This window comes from Chamaea fasciata, unplaced genomic scaffold (assembly GCF_029207755.1).
Source record: "Chamaea fasciata isolate MVZ Bird 193981 ecotype frontalis unplaced genomic scaffold, bChaFas1.0.hap1 SCAF_2, whole genome shotgun sequence".
Taxonomy (NCBI): Eukaryota; Metazoa; Chordata; class Aves; order Passeriformes; family Sylviidae; genus Chamaea; species Chamaea fasciata.
The window spans coordinates 864,099-880,501 of record NW_027094087.1 but is presented as its reverse complement, the minus strand read 5'-3'; the positions used below and the strand labels follow the sequence as shown (position 1 = coordinate 880,501).

Sequence of the window (16,403 nt, the reverse complement as noted above, 5' to 3'; positions counted from 1 at the left end):
TTTTTTCTGCTTTTTCTCTCTCGTGGCAGCTGGAGAGGGACTTGGGACAAGGGCTTGGAGGGACAGGGCAGGGGGAATGGCTTCAGACTGCCACAGGGCAGGGTTAGACGGGATACTGGGAAGGAATTCCTGGCTGTGACGGTGCTGAGGCCCTGGCACAGGGTGCCCAGAGCAGCTGTGGCTGCCCCTGGATCCCTGGAACTGTTCAGGCTTCCCGGTCATCTGCACCTCCCCTTTGACACGAATGCCTTGGAATTGAAGGGTAAAACTGCAGGAACTGGGGCTTCCCAGCGTGCGCTAAGAGCCAGGAGGCAATATTGCTGAGTGTGTTATTGGCTGGATGCGTTCCTGCTAGGGGAAGATCGTTCTGATGACACAGCCCTGATAAAGAGACAAGGCTGAACACCACACACCAGAGCTGCCCGGGTGAACCCGGAGCAGCATCAGGACCACAAACACCTGCCAGCCACATTCCTGGCTGCTCACATTAAAGAGACATCATTTAGTCATCAGATAAAACAACAGGTAAATCAGAGCTTCATTTCACCATTTCTGAAAGCCTCAGGTGATTCACCAAGGAAACGGACTTAAATTAGCACATTCTTTCATCTAATGAGATGGAACTCAGCACAGAGGCTTGCATGCAGTATTTAGACAGCAAACCACAGGAGTTACTCTGATGAGGACAAACAAATGCACAGGTTACAGAAACATGAGACACCACGCTGTACGTTGGCAGCACAACACCATCTCCACGAAAGTTAAAAAAAAAAAAAATTAAAAGCTGGCATTTATCACAGCTGCAAGGTCCAAAACATGGAGTGGTAACAGTACGAAGCAGCAATCTGTTATTCATATTGGTAAGTCACCCCTCATCCACTGACAGAAAAAAACCACATTTTACATGTCCACTTGTGCTGCCCAGCCTGGGCTCAGCTGTGGAGGTGGAGCAACCCCCTGAGCCCAGAAGACAGAGCCAGTCATGTGGAGGACTTTTCCACAATCACCAGGAATTAGCTCTCTGTGCCTTAAGGACAAACTTTTCCCTTAATTTTCACAGGTACCTTGTCAGGCACCCCACCAATCCCAGCAGACACGCACGGCAGCTTTGGGATTCACCCCAGCTCTGAGCGACCTTTTCCCCCTCGAGACCCCTTCCATCAGGGCCAGGAGATCCCCCTGCACAGCTGGCAGAGCTGACCAAGGTGGGAACAGCAGATTTGTTCCAGCAACACCCTGTTCTAGGGATCAAACTCTGCATGGAGTTGCCCCCGGGCTGACTTAGCTAAACATCCCTGGTTTTGAGTTCATCCAGAGGTGGACTAAGGCAAGCGAAGACCAAATGTGCCCAGACACACTCGGCACGCAGAGCCCCCTGTGCAGCGTAGATGTGTGTGCATGCACCTGGAAATTTCATTCATGCAGAAGGAAAAAGCAGAAAATACTGTAGATGTTGGGCAATCATCAAACAAACACATGCGAGCTTTCTCAGCCTACTCAAGACATGCCAATTACTCAGCTTTGCTCTCCCAAGCTTCAAGTAGGGGCTCTTTGTTCCTGCACCATGCCTATCTCCTGACTCGAGTCCCTGGCCAATTCTGGCACAGAAATAAATTTAAAAAATAAATAAATAAATGATAAAGCAAGTAATTGCTCTCAATATGTAGCAACAGTGGCTCTTGACATTCTGCTTTTGGCTAAACCTCTGCGGTGTAAATAGATAAATGGTTCAGGTTATTCTGTGTTATGAGATGCAGAGATGAGTAATAGCCCATATTTTTGGTTCCCGAGTCCCAGAATTACACTGCTGGAATGAATTACTTTCCTGAAGGTTATGGTGTGACACATCAGATGAGCAATTGCTGCTCCTCTCCATCTCAAATCCTCCGGGCTGGGCTAAAGCGCGCCGGGGCGCAGGTGAGGGCAGGGCCGGCACCTCCCTTCTCCATCCCTGCAGGAGAGGATGCAGGAGCAAGGGATGGAGCTCCAGCACGGCACGTGTGCCCACCCAAACAGCAGCACGTGTCCCACACACACGGGCACGGGGGACTGGTGCCAGCTCCTGCTCTGGGAGGGCCTGTGAATCTCAGGGAGGGAGAGGCGGGGGAAGGCGAAGCTGACTGGCACCAAACCGCACAGAAACAGTCACAGCCAGGCCCCCGGGGGAAAAAATAAACCTGAGAAGAAACAGTTTAAAGGACCAAACGTTGCCTGGAGAGATCTGGGAGCCAGAGCTGCTGCCACCGGAGAGGACACGTTTTGCATCCCCTCTGTAAGCAGCAGGGAATTGCCAGGAAAGCAGGGCAGGGGGTCACGCTCGTCCCCATCCCTGTGTCCATGCAGGAGGCACCAGCTGCTGCTGGGCAGCTTCCCAACCTGCCAGCAACCCAAGGAGGCTCTGCTGCTCCGGGCAGGAGGAACCTCCAGGAGCAGAAGTCATCCTCATCCCCTCTGCCAGCTATTTAAACCCCTGCCAGCGACCCTTGGAGAAACTCCGGCTCAGGAAGTCGTGCTTCTGTAGACTTTTGCTGGCCCAGAGGTCAATCCAGCCTGGATGCTCTGCAGCTCAGTCTCCAAGGAGCCAAAGCCAGGAGGTCCTGAGCAATGCCCAGCTCAGATGTCTGGAATAACAACCAGAGGAACACTCCCACTGCACTGGCCCCGGCTCGGCAAATAATGTCCAAACATGTTTGACTCTGCAGAGAACAGGGGATGGCACGTGACCCTGCAAAACCAGGGTGTGACATTTTGAGGACTTTTAAAGAGCTTTCCCCACATACCCGGCCGCTTGGATTGTTTCCTTCTGCAAATTCCCAGCCTAAGAGGGAGGCAGTTCCTGCTGGCTGCTGCCAAAGGGAGCTTCGGCTGAATGGAGAGGAAACTGGTTTGAAAAAGAATCCAGCAAGAACTGTGGGATTTGGCCCGGGGAGACCAACAGAGCACAAGAGAAGCAACCTCAGCTATCGGAGGGACTATTTCACTGTTGGAGGGACAACCCCCCGCCTTTTTCCTCTTTTTTTCCCCCCCTTTTTTTTCTTTTTTTACCCCCAGAGTCTACTTCTGGCAGACCTGCCTGACATGCTGCCAAGCCAGGCAGGAGCACTCACTCCCAGCACCATCCTGGAGCATCCCGACCATGCCAGAGCAGAGCTGCAGCTCGGGGCAGAGGCAAAGAGAACTTTGCCTGAGACTGGCACTTGTGCAGCCAAATCACAAACCTTTACTGTCCACTTTAACCCTGGCCAGGGGAATGAGACAAAGAGCCAGACCATGGAGATGTTTTGCAGCCATCAATACTGCAAGTCCATCTCCAGCTTTTTTCTTTTTGCTGCGCCCAAGGCAGCAATAAATTCGGCTCCTTTCCTCTCTCTTTTTTTTTTTTTTTTTTCCAGCGATAGCTGTCTGGCTTCACTCGCAGCTTGCTTTGTATTTACCACTGTTCTCACCACAAAAATCTGAGCTCCGTTCTCAAAACCAGCTGGTGATTTTGGGTGGCCAATTCAGATCATACTAAACAGACCTCACCCTGAAGCCTGCACAATTGTCAGCAGAGTCCCAAAATCAACCCCTTCCAGGGCATCTCATTTTGGGCAATCACCCAGCCAGGCACAGAACATGTTGTTCATCACAACCAAATCCGAGGACTGGGAAATGCCAATTTCGTTCCCTGGGTAGAGTTTATTCTTTCCTCTAACTGTTACAGCTTAGCAAATTTCATAGTGCAGTAAAGGAATGCGGGTTTTTATACAGCAAGTTCCAGTACCCTAAGAAATAAAGCACTAAAGAAAAGGGTATTTTGGCATTTGCTCTGATTGTAGTAAAATCAGCAGTCAGAAAAGGCAGGGAGGAGTCACTGCCGCTGAGGTACTTTCTTCTGAGTCTGCCAGTGTAAGCCAAGAGTCTGGGGTGTAGCAATCCACAAACCCAGCTGAGGCAGACGAGTCCAGGATGAGTGTCCCAGCAGGCAGAAGGCCACTGGCTCTGCTGGCAGGCAAGACACAGCCAGGAAAGCTTGAAATCAGCCCCTGAAGGAACAGAAACTCTTCCAGACAAGAAAGGAGCTCAGAGCACATTCACTCATGTACTTGAGATTCCTGCTAGCCTGAAGGGAAAGCATCCGATTGCCGGGGGGGAATAAACTCTACATCCTAGCCATTCCCTCCAGCCCAGACATGACAGCAGCCAGCAGTGTGGAAAGGTATTCAGGAGGACTTGAGATAAGCGAATCATCCTAAGGCCTCTTGATGCCACAGCCAACTTAAACATAATCCCTAAAAGCGTAAGCAGGATGTATTTGGTGGAGTAAGGAGGAAAGGTATTAATTGCACCTGTCCAAGGCACTGGGGACTATTATTAGATTGCTGTAGCCAGTTCTGGTGCCAGTAATTAAAAAAATTACTGATGAAGTTTTGGAAAGAGTTCTGAGAAGAGCTTCAGAACAGTCTGAGGGGTCCAAGAACTGCTTGTCGTAGTAACTGACTGAAGCTCAGAACATTTAATTAAGAGAATGCTAAGCACAGACTCGGTGATTTTCTGCAAGCACCTACATGAGGGAAAGATTTCTGATAAGAGAAAGCTCGTTAATAAGATTAAAGTTAACATCCCAAAAGGTAAATTGGGCAAACTCAGGCCGTTCCTCTTCAACACGTCTGTTACCTCACGTCACATTTATGGAGAACTTTGTGCCGTGCTCCACAGGCAACTGGGAGCATCCTTCCCTGGACCTCTGCTCTGCTGTTTCCATAGAGCCAGCTGCCCTTTGCCTCTCATCTTCTGTGTCACTCCCTGTTCAAACAAGGACAGACAGACATACCCTGACCTCTCAGCATCCCTGGCACCTGGGACAGCTGGACTTTTACAGCTCAGGGAGATGGTTTGGAGGCAGGTGGGGTGACACAATGCCCCTACAAGGCCAGCCACTCTGAAAAGAAACCCTCACAAAATTCATTTCTCGCTGTTTCCGCATGTCCAAAGCAGCAACATGGGAAGGAACTTGGTTCACGGCTTATCTTGAGTGGGTCATGGCGGGGGATCTGTCTTGCCTTTGGCAGAAAGAAATCAATCCCAGCCACCTTCCAGTGCTCCCTCGGTCAGCTAATTAATGGGGCAGCCCTAACTGCAGCCCTGAGGGAGAGCAGCACATTTTTACCTCCCTGGCCTCTAAGGATATCCACACAAGTCAAGAGAGATTATGCAGAGACTGATGAAAGCAGTGGTGGCAGAAAGCCAGGCACAGACATCCACGAGGATGCACTGAAAGGTTCCCAAAGAAATCCTTGCAGAGCTTGTCAAAACCAGCCGCCGGGCCGCAGACATTTCAGGGAACATTTCAAGACACTGCAAGGCACAAGCCTGTCTGTCTCTGAGTGCCTGGGACAGATGGGCTCGCCCTGCCATTGACAAAACGCAGAATATCCACCGAGCACTGCTCTCCGAAACCTCCCCGTTTGTCAGAAAAGGGCTCCTGGAGCCCCGGCCCTACAGGACTGACACGCCAAAGCACCAGAGGAAAACTCTGAACTCAAGGTACGATGAGCAGCTGTCAGGGAAGACTTTCCTCGGGGAAAAGAAGCCCAGCTAGCCCTTGGGAGATGGATGGAGGTCTCAGGTCACCCGTGGGGAAGCAGAGGCAGAGCAGTGACACCAGTGACATCCCTCCAGCACCCATCCCTGCCGGAGAAACCCGGCGGCCAACGAGGCTTCCCATCCGCCTGCCTGTGGGAGATGTTTCCCATTCAACAGCCCCTGTTGCACATTTCAGCCGTCTCCTGCAGAACTGGAGCTGTGGAAGGCTAAGTGGCCCTGATTTAATACCAACACAGCTCTCTGGCTTTAGGGAAGAGAAAAACCAACAACCCGATCCCCGCGAGCCACAGCTTTTGAGGCCCAGGTAATACCCTCCTTTGTAGTGATTTAAAACACAGCAGATAAAACGTTTACAACTGTCAGGAGCCAGGAAAAAGGTGTCTCCAATAAAGGTTTTATATATAAATAATACGCGCTCTCCTGCAGCTCTGTGGACATTATTCACAGAAAACGAATTTATTCTCTGGAAAAAAAAAAAAAAAATGTTTCCATGACAATCTTCCACAACAGACAGAGAGCAAAGGAACTTTATTTTATATAACTTGGCTTTTTTTAGTTCTCTTTGTTGCAGTGGTTTTCCTCACCGTGCCTCTGATCTCACATGGCAAATGAGAAGCGCCATGGGTGTAGCACCAAAGGTGTTGAACCCAGAGCTCAGGGCCAGGGCAGAGCAAACACGGGCAGAAAAGGAGACTTTGGTCAGCGCGGCGGCAGCTTTCGTTAATTTTTCGCAGGTGGTTTCCCCGCGGGACCGTGGCGACTCCTTCCAGGCCCTTCCCATGGGGATGAGGTCTGAGCTTGCTCTCTGCCAGCGCTGCCCGGGCACAGATCAGCCCTCAGGTGTGGCAGGGGTTCACTGAGCTCACCGAGGGATGCCTCTGTCCCAGGCGGGCTCCAGAGCAGCTCCCCCGCTGCTGCAGAACAGCCAGCCCCGTTCTCTTCATCGGCGCAACCTCCAGCCCACCAAAGCCACCCTCAGCACCGAGCTCATCCCCTGCAGGAGATCGGCCACCAGACGTCCCCTCAGGGACACACAGCGGGAGCTCTCCCACTGAGCCGCGGTTCGGGTTTTCTGCTCTCCATTTCATCTGAACCTAACAGCTCAGCCAGTCTGGAGCTGCAGGAGCCGAAGGGGGGCAGGCAGAGCAGCACCAGCACGGCCTGAGTCCAGCCAGTCCGCCCTGGTATCCCACGCTGCCAGGCGAGCACCAGCCCTGCAATCCCCCTAATTCATCCCCTGGCTGCTGTCCCCCCCGGTTATTGGCCCTGGACAGCTTTGATGCCTCTCCATAACCTTGAAGAAGAGCAGAGTCAGCTGGAACCCCTCAGCTCCCTCCCGTGCCGCTGTGCAGACAGCACCACAGCTCGGGGTTCAGGCAGACTGTCACCACTCCGCCACCGCCGGCTTTGTCACCGCTGCCTGCCTGCCAGGCTTACACCCTTGTGAAGAGCAGGCGCTGCTCATTAATAACCTCCCCTTCCCCGGCTCCCGAGGGCACAGGGGCAAGGACGCCGCCCCTGCTGAAACGCAGGAAGCTGCAGCAGCGTCCTGCAGGTCACTGGTGTCACAGGAGACACTGCACAGTGCAGGATGCAAGACGGGCTCTACCTGCCAAGACATTTACAGGTAACACATGCCTTTGGAAGTGGACATACAGCTCTGCATATCATGAAGCAAGTGAAGACCACAAAACCTGCAGGAGCAAATACTCGGATCCAGATGTGAGCGTCACCTGGTGTCAATTCCATCCTGCGTCTGCCACTGAAAGGAGAACAGTCTGCAGGAAAAGCAGCACATTGCTGACATGAGGCATCCTTAGAACTGCTGAATGCAAACTAGAAGGCAGATTATCTCAAGAGGATAAGGAACTGCCACATGTGCATCAATTCAGCTCATTGCAGAGCAAGTTGCAGGCTCGAGCTGGAAAACATCAAGTCAGTCTTTCTGGAAGAAAAGATCTGGGCATTAATGAGCAGGCTCCCGGCCTATCCCAGCTCGTTCCTGCTCACACCCACTGCGCGACACAGGAAAGGGAAGAGCGTGGCTTTATGTCCAATTTTCACCTGGTTATTGTCCGGGTGAAACAGACTGAGCAGCTGGGAGCAGCACATCAGCACTCTGGCTCCGCTCTGCCTTCTGCTAAAACCCTTGCAAGCTCCAGAACACCTCTGAGGAAAACACCACACGGACACAACAGCCTGCCCTGCTCCCAGCCAAGTCCTCAGTGCCGCCACTGCAAGCACAGCACGGCTCTCCAAAGCACCTCCTGGAGGGCTGCACGTTAGCAGGAGTGTGCACGGAGCGGCCCCAGCACCAACGCTGGATCTGCACACACGGACACAAACCCCCGTGAAAAGAAAAGCTGAGAAAGCGAACACCTCAAAATGCAGGCTGCAGAAACACCCTGGTTTTGTTTCCTCAGTGCATGTAATTACCAGTGGCACATCATCCAGGTGCAACAGTTGGCAGCTGTTTAATAAAGGGGAACAGCATCCTGGGAAAAAGCCACTCTGTGGATTCGCAGTCAGCGCTTCTCAAAAGAAGCTTTGGGGAAAAAAAAAAAAAAAAACAAAAAACGAACTTTTTGGCTAGAGATAAAATTTGAAAATATGCTGAGAAACAGGTTAAGATAAAATTGCTAACTGAACCTAAGTGAGAGAACAAACGCATCCAGGAAACTGATATGCAAGTATCACTGGAGGAAGAAAAAACCCAAAACCAAACAGATCAAATTTCAAGTTAAAATCCTGCAGCTTTACCCTCTGATGCCCTGCAAACAATGAAGGTCTCACAGTTTTACCTGCAACCTCACAACACCTGGGAAGGGAGGAAAAAGGAAAAGGTTGAACTGAAAGACCTGCAAACACCTCAGAAACTCAGCTTTTGCCTGCGGTGAGGCAACTTGCTGACCCACTTGGTTGGCAGGATGGTTTGAAAGTGACACCACACACACACACCCTCAGAGCCCTCCAAAGGCAGAAAGGGGGAAGATCCTAGAACTGTACATGGGCGTGTACCCAGTTTCCCAGGTTTTAAGCCAGTGCTACCTTGGGAAACTCTGGGTTTTGAAGTAGAGAGGAGGCTGACAGTCCCTCCCAGGGCTGAATTTCCCAGTGAAGAGCAGAGATGTCACCGGGGGTGGGGGGAACGGCCACCCAGGGCATCAACGGGGCCAGATCCTCACCTGCCAACACCCCCGAAAAAGCCACCAGGTCTCCAATCCCTGAAACCCGGAGTGAAACACGCAGGGAAAGGACGAATTTACTCATGGCAAAATTAACTCTGGTAATTTCCAGAGCATTTCCAGGTCTCTGCAGGGAGGCTGCTCTGCCCACCCACCTCTGCTCCTCCAGCTGTGGGGGCTCAAATACGCCTGTTCTTTTTATTTTTTCTCTACCTCTTTCACAAAGAAATGCATTCTGAACGTGAACTCTTCTGTGTAAAGGCCACTCATAATATGAATTGCTTTGCCTCCATAGAAAAACCGGTAAATTGTATTTTTAGCCACCGCTTCCCACTGTTTGCAGAATGCCTCTTGACTAAGTGTAACTAAAAATGTACCTTGTTCTAGCTCAACAATAGCACCGAAGAAAATTATAAACAAAGTTTCCCGTGGATGAGAAATCAAATGAGTCAATTTGCCTCGGTGACTTTTTCTTTTTTTTTTTTTTTTTGTGGTGCCAAAGATTACACCAAAAAGCAGTTAAATATAATCTTGGCTCGGGTTTGTTTACAGGAACTTTGGCTCAATATATTGTCACTCCACAACGCTGTACAGAGTCACCGGGACATTGCACTGGGGTCTGCAGGAGATAACAGAAGAGATAACACGGAGTGTGATAACAGAGCCTCAAATCACCCCACCACAGTGATGGCAACGTACTCTCAGCTCCCTAAGAAAGCAAAAAATGGGTGCTTTTTAATAAAAACATCCCTCTTTTTATACAAACATCCCTCTTTATAAAGAAGAGAGATCTCCTTGGCCTGATCCCCATCAGCCAGTGAGCGACTTGGAGCAATCCAAGGGTATGTTGTGCACAGGCTCCCAAAGTCACCCAAACACAGCTCACTCAGCAGGGCTTCAGAGGCACAATCTGAAGCTACATTGCCTTGCTCTCCATAGAGGAGCTATGTCTCCTCAGGATTAGCAATAAAGACTGCCTGAGTCGGGCTGACAAATCAGCCCTTTACCCCAAAATGTCAGATTACGGGCTGCGATACTTCACTCAAAAGCCACGGAAAGAATAATCTGTTCAACATTCTCCTGCGCTCAGCTAAATTCATTTAATTGCATCAGGCCCCACCAAGGGCTTTTCAAGCCCAGGAAATAATAACGTGCCTGGCACTATGGCAGCACAAACCACAGGCAGCACCGTGAGAGAGGTGGGTGAAAGTCCAAGGATAAAAACCCGGGTAGGGGAGGTTTAAAAATCTCACCTGAGCTCACCGTCCCGTGGGAGCTGCCGAGCCCCATCCCACACAGGTCACCCCGAGTGCACCATCCATCAGCTGCCCTGCTGCAGGAGCCAGTCTGGCCCCCGGGATGTGCCACCCCATCCTCCTGAAGAACCTTTTCAGCTGCCAGGAATGTCAGGGTGAGGTCATGGCAGATTTTTGGCACCCGCCTGGCATCGCCTCGACCGTGCACAATGCCTTGTGTCAGGGCCATGGATCCCAGCCTGGCTGGGGGCTCATTAATCCACGGATTTCATTCCCAAACACACCATTTTCTGAGACAATAACGCGCATTAACTCCTCTGGAGTTGCTAAAGTCTGCTGCAAATCAAAACCCGTTTGGGCCCCCGCAGAGAAGTCTGACATTTCAGTGACCGTGAGGGCCCGGGCTGTGCCAGAACAGCACGAGGAGGACTCTGCTTTGCACTCCCGGGGCAATTCCATTGGATTTAGGCAATGCCCGCGGCTCCACAGACAAAAATCTGCCTCGGGCCATGGAAGTGGGGACAGCATCAGGCCCTCATGGACTCACCTTCCCTTCCTGCCTCAGAAGGAGCAAGGTGGGGATGGGATCAGGAACAGAAGTGCCTGGAACCCCCGAGAGCAGGGATGCTCTGCTGGCAGCAGATGGTGGGAGGATGCTCTGGAAGTGGAAGTGCTCCAGGAATGGTTGATCTCCACAGCCAAGGGCAGTGGTCCGTCCCCACAGAGCCTCCTCCCATGACCGGCTGCCAAGAGAGCATCCCTGCTCCCCGGGCACCAGGCACTGCTGCTCCCGCTGCCATCCCCACCGCGGCCAGCCTCAGCCTCCCCGCTGACACAGCCCTGCAAAGAAGGAGCAGATGTTTCCCTTCCCTGCCTGCCATCCCAGCCGCCTGGGGTGGGCTCCACGTGGGCAGAGCCAGCCTGGGCACGTTTCAGCTGCCTCTGCCTGGGGGCCACGCATCCATCAGCTCCGACCCGGGGGGAAACCCTCACTCCGGGGACGGAAGGCATTCCCCCCTCAGAGAGGGCCTCACCTCTGAAGCAAATCATTAATAACTCTTATCTGCTTATCCACAAACAGCTGGGATTAAAGAGGTGGATTTCTGGGAAGGCGGACATTGGATTAATCAGTTTGAAAGTGTGTGACCCATCCTTCAGCCACCGCCAGCGAGTGCCACAGCACAGGGTGAGGTCAGACAGAGCTCGGAGATCCCCCTGCCTGCCCTCAGAGATGGACAGGGCAGGAGGGAAGAGTGACTTGCTCAGTTTCTGCTTGTCGCTTTGTCACTGTGTGTTTTATTCAAGGCACTGAGGGAGAAAAAAAACCCGAATCAAGCAGCAGACCTGGGAGCTGAGACAGAGGGGTGTGTGGTGGGCCCTTTTTATTTTTTTCCCCTCTTAGCAGACTGAGATAAATGTAGCAAACCCAAAATGTGGAGGTGGGGAGGACGTGTGTGTGCATGTGCCTTTTATCAACTGCAGGATCATTGGATGTTTCTGTTACCAAGGAGAAGCACACGCTTGGTAACAGAGGAGAGCAACATTTATTATTTTTTTTTAATTATTTTTTTTTTGCATTCCTATACGATGATATTCACAAACCTTGTCACTTTTCGCATGATGAGATTCTCAGAGCCCGGTATTAAATTTCGCTCCGTGACAAATTTACTGGGATGAAGAAATAACTCCCCGAGAGTGCAAGAATGCCATCATCAACAGCGGCACGTTTGCAGTGCTGCCGGAGCCCGAGGGAATTACACCGCACACAGCAGCCCCACTGCTCCGGGGAGGGAACCCTCTGTCACCGGCCTGATTCAGGAGAGGCACAAGTCCGACAGCTCCCAGAATCCCAGAGTCATTTAGGCTGGAAAGGACCTCAGAGATCACCGAGTCCCAGCTGTGCCCGATGCCCACCTTGTCACCAGCCCAGAGCGCTGAGTGTCACCTCCACTCCCCCATGGACACCTCCAGGGATGGGCACTCCAAACCTCCCCGGGCAGCCCCCCCACCAATCCCTGAGCAGTCTTTCCATGGGGAAATTCCTGTTGATGTCCAAGCTGAGCCTCCCCTGGCCCAGCCTGAGGCCGTTCCCTCTCCTCCTGTCCCTGTTCCCTGGGAGCAGAGCCCGACCCCCCCGGCTGTCCCCTCCTGGCAGGGACTTGTGCAGAGCCACAAGGTCCCCCCTGAGCCTCCTTCTCTCCAGGATAAAGAACCCCGGCTCCCTCAGCGGCTCCTCACAGCACTCCGAAGTTGTGTGGATAAACAAGAGCAGCGCAACTCTTCGTCGGGGGCTCCGGGGGCTCGTCCTCGCTGGATTCACTGCCCAGCCAAGCCCCTGCTGCTCCTGACAACGCTGCGAGCGGCGCTAACTGATGGGTAAGAGCCTGCGCCGAAGGGCTCTGGATAAAAACCAAAAAGCAGAGACCCTGCACGGACTTGACCAACCAGCACCCCGGGGAAGAACCGTGCGGGGAGCATCTCCCCCAGCAAAGACATGTGCCGTGCGTTGTACCAACAGCTGGAGCCGGCCGGACTGTGCCCCCTCCCGCAGCATCTCCTCCCATCGCCAGGTGCGCGACAAGTCCCCGTGTGTACCCACGGGCGATATGTCGCGACCGGACTGCACACAGCGGCGGCTCCCCAGCAACACAAGGCTCACCAAAACCCCGCTTGTCTCACCAGAAAAAATGACTCCACAAAGCGGGGGGTGGTGGGGGGAAGATGAAAAGAAAATTTAAAATGAAAGGAAGAAAAGACAGGTCAAGGCAGCTGAAGTAGTGCAAGAGGAAGGCGAGACTGCAGCCGCGGAAAGCTCGGAGGAGCCGCGGGAAGTTGGGGACGGCTCCGAGGGGGCTCCTCCATCCTTCGGGGGGCTCTTCTATCCTTTGGGGGGCTCCTCCATCCTCCCGGGGGACTCCTGAATCCTCCCAGGGGACTCCTCCAGCCTCCGGGGGGCTCATCCTCCCGGCGGGCAGGGATCAGCACAGCCCGCTCACCAGCCAGCCCCCCGCTTTCCCCCCGCTTTGCCCCCGGGGGGCTCCCGGCGTGCGCGGTACCTTCTCTCCGGTGAGCACATGCAGCCCCTCGCGGACCTTGGCGAAGGATCCCTCTCCCAGCTTCCTGCCGATCAGGTAGTTGCCGACCCTCTTGGTGTGCTGGAAGTCTCGGAGCCGCTCCCGGGGCGCGGCGGCGCTCAGCCAGGCGGCCAGGAAGGAGCCGCCGTCCGCCGCCGCCCGCCGCGCCTCCCCGCCCGCCGCCACGGCCGCCGGCTCGCCCAGGAGCCCATCGCCCGCCGCCGCCGGCATGCCCGGCTCTGCCCTGCCCGGCTGTGCCCGGCTCTGCTCTGCCCGGCTGTGCCCGGCTCTGCTCTGCCCTGCCCGGCTCTGCTCTGCCCGGCTCTGCCCTGCCCGGCTCTGCTCTGCCCGGCTGTGCCCGGCTCTGCTCTGCTCTGCTCTGCCCGGCTCTGCTCTGCCCGGCTCTGCTCTGCTCTGCCCTGCCCGGCTCTGCTCTGCCCGGCTCTGCTCTGCCCGGCTGTGCCCGGCTCTGCCGTGCCCGGCTGTGCTGTGCCCGGCTCTGCGCTGCCCCCCGAGCGCTCGGCGAAGTTGCCGCGGGCAGCGCAGCGGCGGAGGGGCCGCGGGGCGGAGCGGGGCGGGCGGGGGCCGGCACTGGGGCGAGCCGAGGTGCCCCGGGCTGCCGCCCCTCCTCGGAGCCGGCGCCTCCTCCCCGTCCCTCCTCCCCGCTCCAGCCTCACGGCGGCAGCGGGGCAGGGGGCGGAGGGACGGGCGGGCGCAGGGAGGGAGGGAGGGAGGCGGGGAGGGGGAGCGGGCTCGTTCAGTTTGAATTTGCGGTAATTCAATCCGCTCGCACGCGGCGGGAGCAGCTGCGATCCAGACCCGGCGGCTTGGGGGGCTTGCACACCCGGCTGTGCCCCCACCCCCGGCAGCCCAGCGCATCCCTCTCCCGGGAATTAACGCGGCGCTCCCGGGCACGGCCGCCACTCGCCGTGCATGTGGCTCTGCTTCGCTGCTGCCCGGGAGCGGCTTTTGTGTTCCTTTTCCCCACCTCCCTTCGCCGGCACGTCCGTGTCCTTCCCGCCGCCGTGTCGGAAAGGCGCGATGGCCACCGCCGCTCCGGCGGCTCCGTTCCGCTCCCTCCCCGCTTCTCCATCTCCCATCTTATCCCTCCCGGCGCTCGGGGTCCCGGCCGAGCTCCCCGCACCCCCCGAGGGCTCCCCCCCAACCCATCGGCTGCAGGCCGAGCCCACGGGATTGTCACTTCCCGAGCGACCTTCCCCACCTCGTGGGGACGGAGAAGGAACGAGGACGCTGCCATTGTCACCGCGCAGCCCCCTCCCACCCGGCTGGGAAACGGGAGCGCAGGAGAGCAGCGATGGAAGAGGAGGCAGAGCCGGCAAAGCCAGCCCGCCCGGAGTTTGTGGTGGTCGGTGGTGCTCTGCCCTCCTCTGCCCTCCCTTTTGTCTCTGTCGGTCAGTGATGCTGGCTGCCTTCCACTCGTGCTCAGGGAGATCTGATGGAGCAGTTCATTCACTGAAATCCCTCATAAGGATTCTAACCTCCAACCGGTCTTCAGTCGTATTCATGAAATTTACTAATGTGTTAAGAAAGTCATGAAGAGCCCCTATTTGTCTTTAAGCATAACCCACATTTATAAGTTTTGCCTGCACGCTTGTGTTAGGGAATACTCCAGAATCTGGAAGGAATCACAGACACCCAAACAGATGTGAGCTGTGTCAGCAAAACCTCCAGTTGAGGGGCAGCTGTACTTGGCACCAGCCCACCTAGAGCTCCCATCCCATCCCATCCCATCCCATCCCATCCCATCCCATCCCATCCCATCCCATCCCATCCCATCCCAGGCTCCTGCTCCACCAGAGGGCTAGCGAACACGCCTCTCCCTGCTCTTTTAAGCTCTTCTTTGACTCCTTAAGCACGTACATCTGATTTTGCATCACACTGCTGTCCGTGTAACTTGGTTTTTTGTCTCGACTCCCCTCCCATGGCTTGGCTGGGAGAGCCATCCAGCTCTCCTCGCTGCTGCTGGAGGAGTTTCAGTGCATGCCTCGTGGGATTTTGGGCTGGCGCGGGTGCTGGTGAGCCACGTGCTCCTTCCACACCACTTTTCCCTGCCACCACTGCTTTGCTCACACTCCTTAAGCCTGAGCTGAGCAATGCCCTGCCTTCCCCACGCCAACCTCCTTGCAGGGGGAAGAGAGGGAGGCTTCCTTCCCTTTCCTGCTGGGAAGAGGAACAGAGGGAGGCAGTGGGTGCCAGTGCTGGGTGCAGGGGGTGGGTGCAGGCCCCCACTGCAGGGCAGATCACCAGCAAGAAGGGCTGTGGAAGCATTCCCACCCTACAGCTTTCTGGAGCTCAGCTGGCCCCATTCCACCATCTGAGTCTCTCGCTGACCTCTCCAAAACACGTTCCCAGTGGCTAAATACATTTTCAGGGCTGGGAACCCTAGAGCTGGCTCCACACCACCACGCTCCATGGAAATATATGTTTTCAGATAAAATTTCAAACAAAACAGAAATGCAGCACTGTCCCAGTAGGCAGAAACTGGAGAAGGGAAAGCTTCAAAGGCCATAAATAATGGTTTGGACTGAAAATCTCCACTCATTGCGTGTGCTGGGTACATTTACAGGCATCGCAGCACACGGCCACCTAAAACACGAGTCCGCACGTCCTCTGTCCCAATGCTGCCCTGGGAGTGGTTTGGTGCCTCGTGGGAAGGTGCAGGGACACAGGACCATGCCCCAGTGCCTGAACTGATGGCAGCTGGGGTGCACGCTGGCAGGACACGGCCAGGAGAGAGCTCCACTGATGGCTCCTCAATCAAAGCCGGAGTGGGAAGGTGAGGAGTGTCCCTGTGTTTGCACAGAAGGTGACCAAGTCCTTGCACAGGTGAGGGCAGTGGCAGGGCAGGATGGTTCCCTGGCGAGCCTGGGTCTGTGTGACAGTTTCTCTGGTCAGCACGAGTGACGAGAGGGTTTTAACAACATTGCTGCGTGGGAACAGAGGGGAAAAAGGGAGGAAAAAAGCTGTACTGCAGGCAGTTACATTGGGAGACTGAAGAGTACAGATTGCTTTTGAGTTGGGAAGAGGCTACATCCTGTCTTAGTTGAAAACATGGCTGTGCTAAGAGGGTGTGGAGCCAGACTCTTTCCCTGCCTAAAGGAATATCCCTTGGGAGAGACAGGCAGGCAGAGCCGGGTGCCTTTGTTTGGGCTCCACGAACAGAAACAAGGCTTGGCCACTTCGAGGATTAAACAGATGTTAATGGTGTGTTTTCCAGTCAAACACCTGAAAACCGGCCTCTTTCAGAAACAAAACTGGCATTGCAGCAAACAGGAGGAGAG

At 54.7% G+C, this 16,403-nt stretch overlaps 1 protein-coding gene across 2 annotated transcripts in view; it reads right to left on the bottom strand.

Moving 5' to 3' along the window:
- HUNK (hormonally up-regulated Neu-associated kinase) overlaps positions 1 to 13,662 on the bottom strand; it is a 41,777-nt gene extending 28,115 nt beyond the window's left edge. For both annotated transcript variants that reach the window (XM_066207264.1, XM_066207271.1), the window contains exon 1: positions 13,084 to 13,662. In XM_066207264.1, coding sequence (XP_066063361.1) covers positions 13,084 to 13,332 — 249 coding nt within the window. In that variant the 5' untranslated portion in view covers positions 13,333 to 13,662. The remainder of the gene's footprint in view (positions 1 to 13,083) is intronic.
- Positions 13,663 to 16,403: the final 2,741 nt, after the last annotated feature.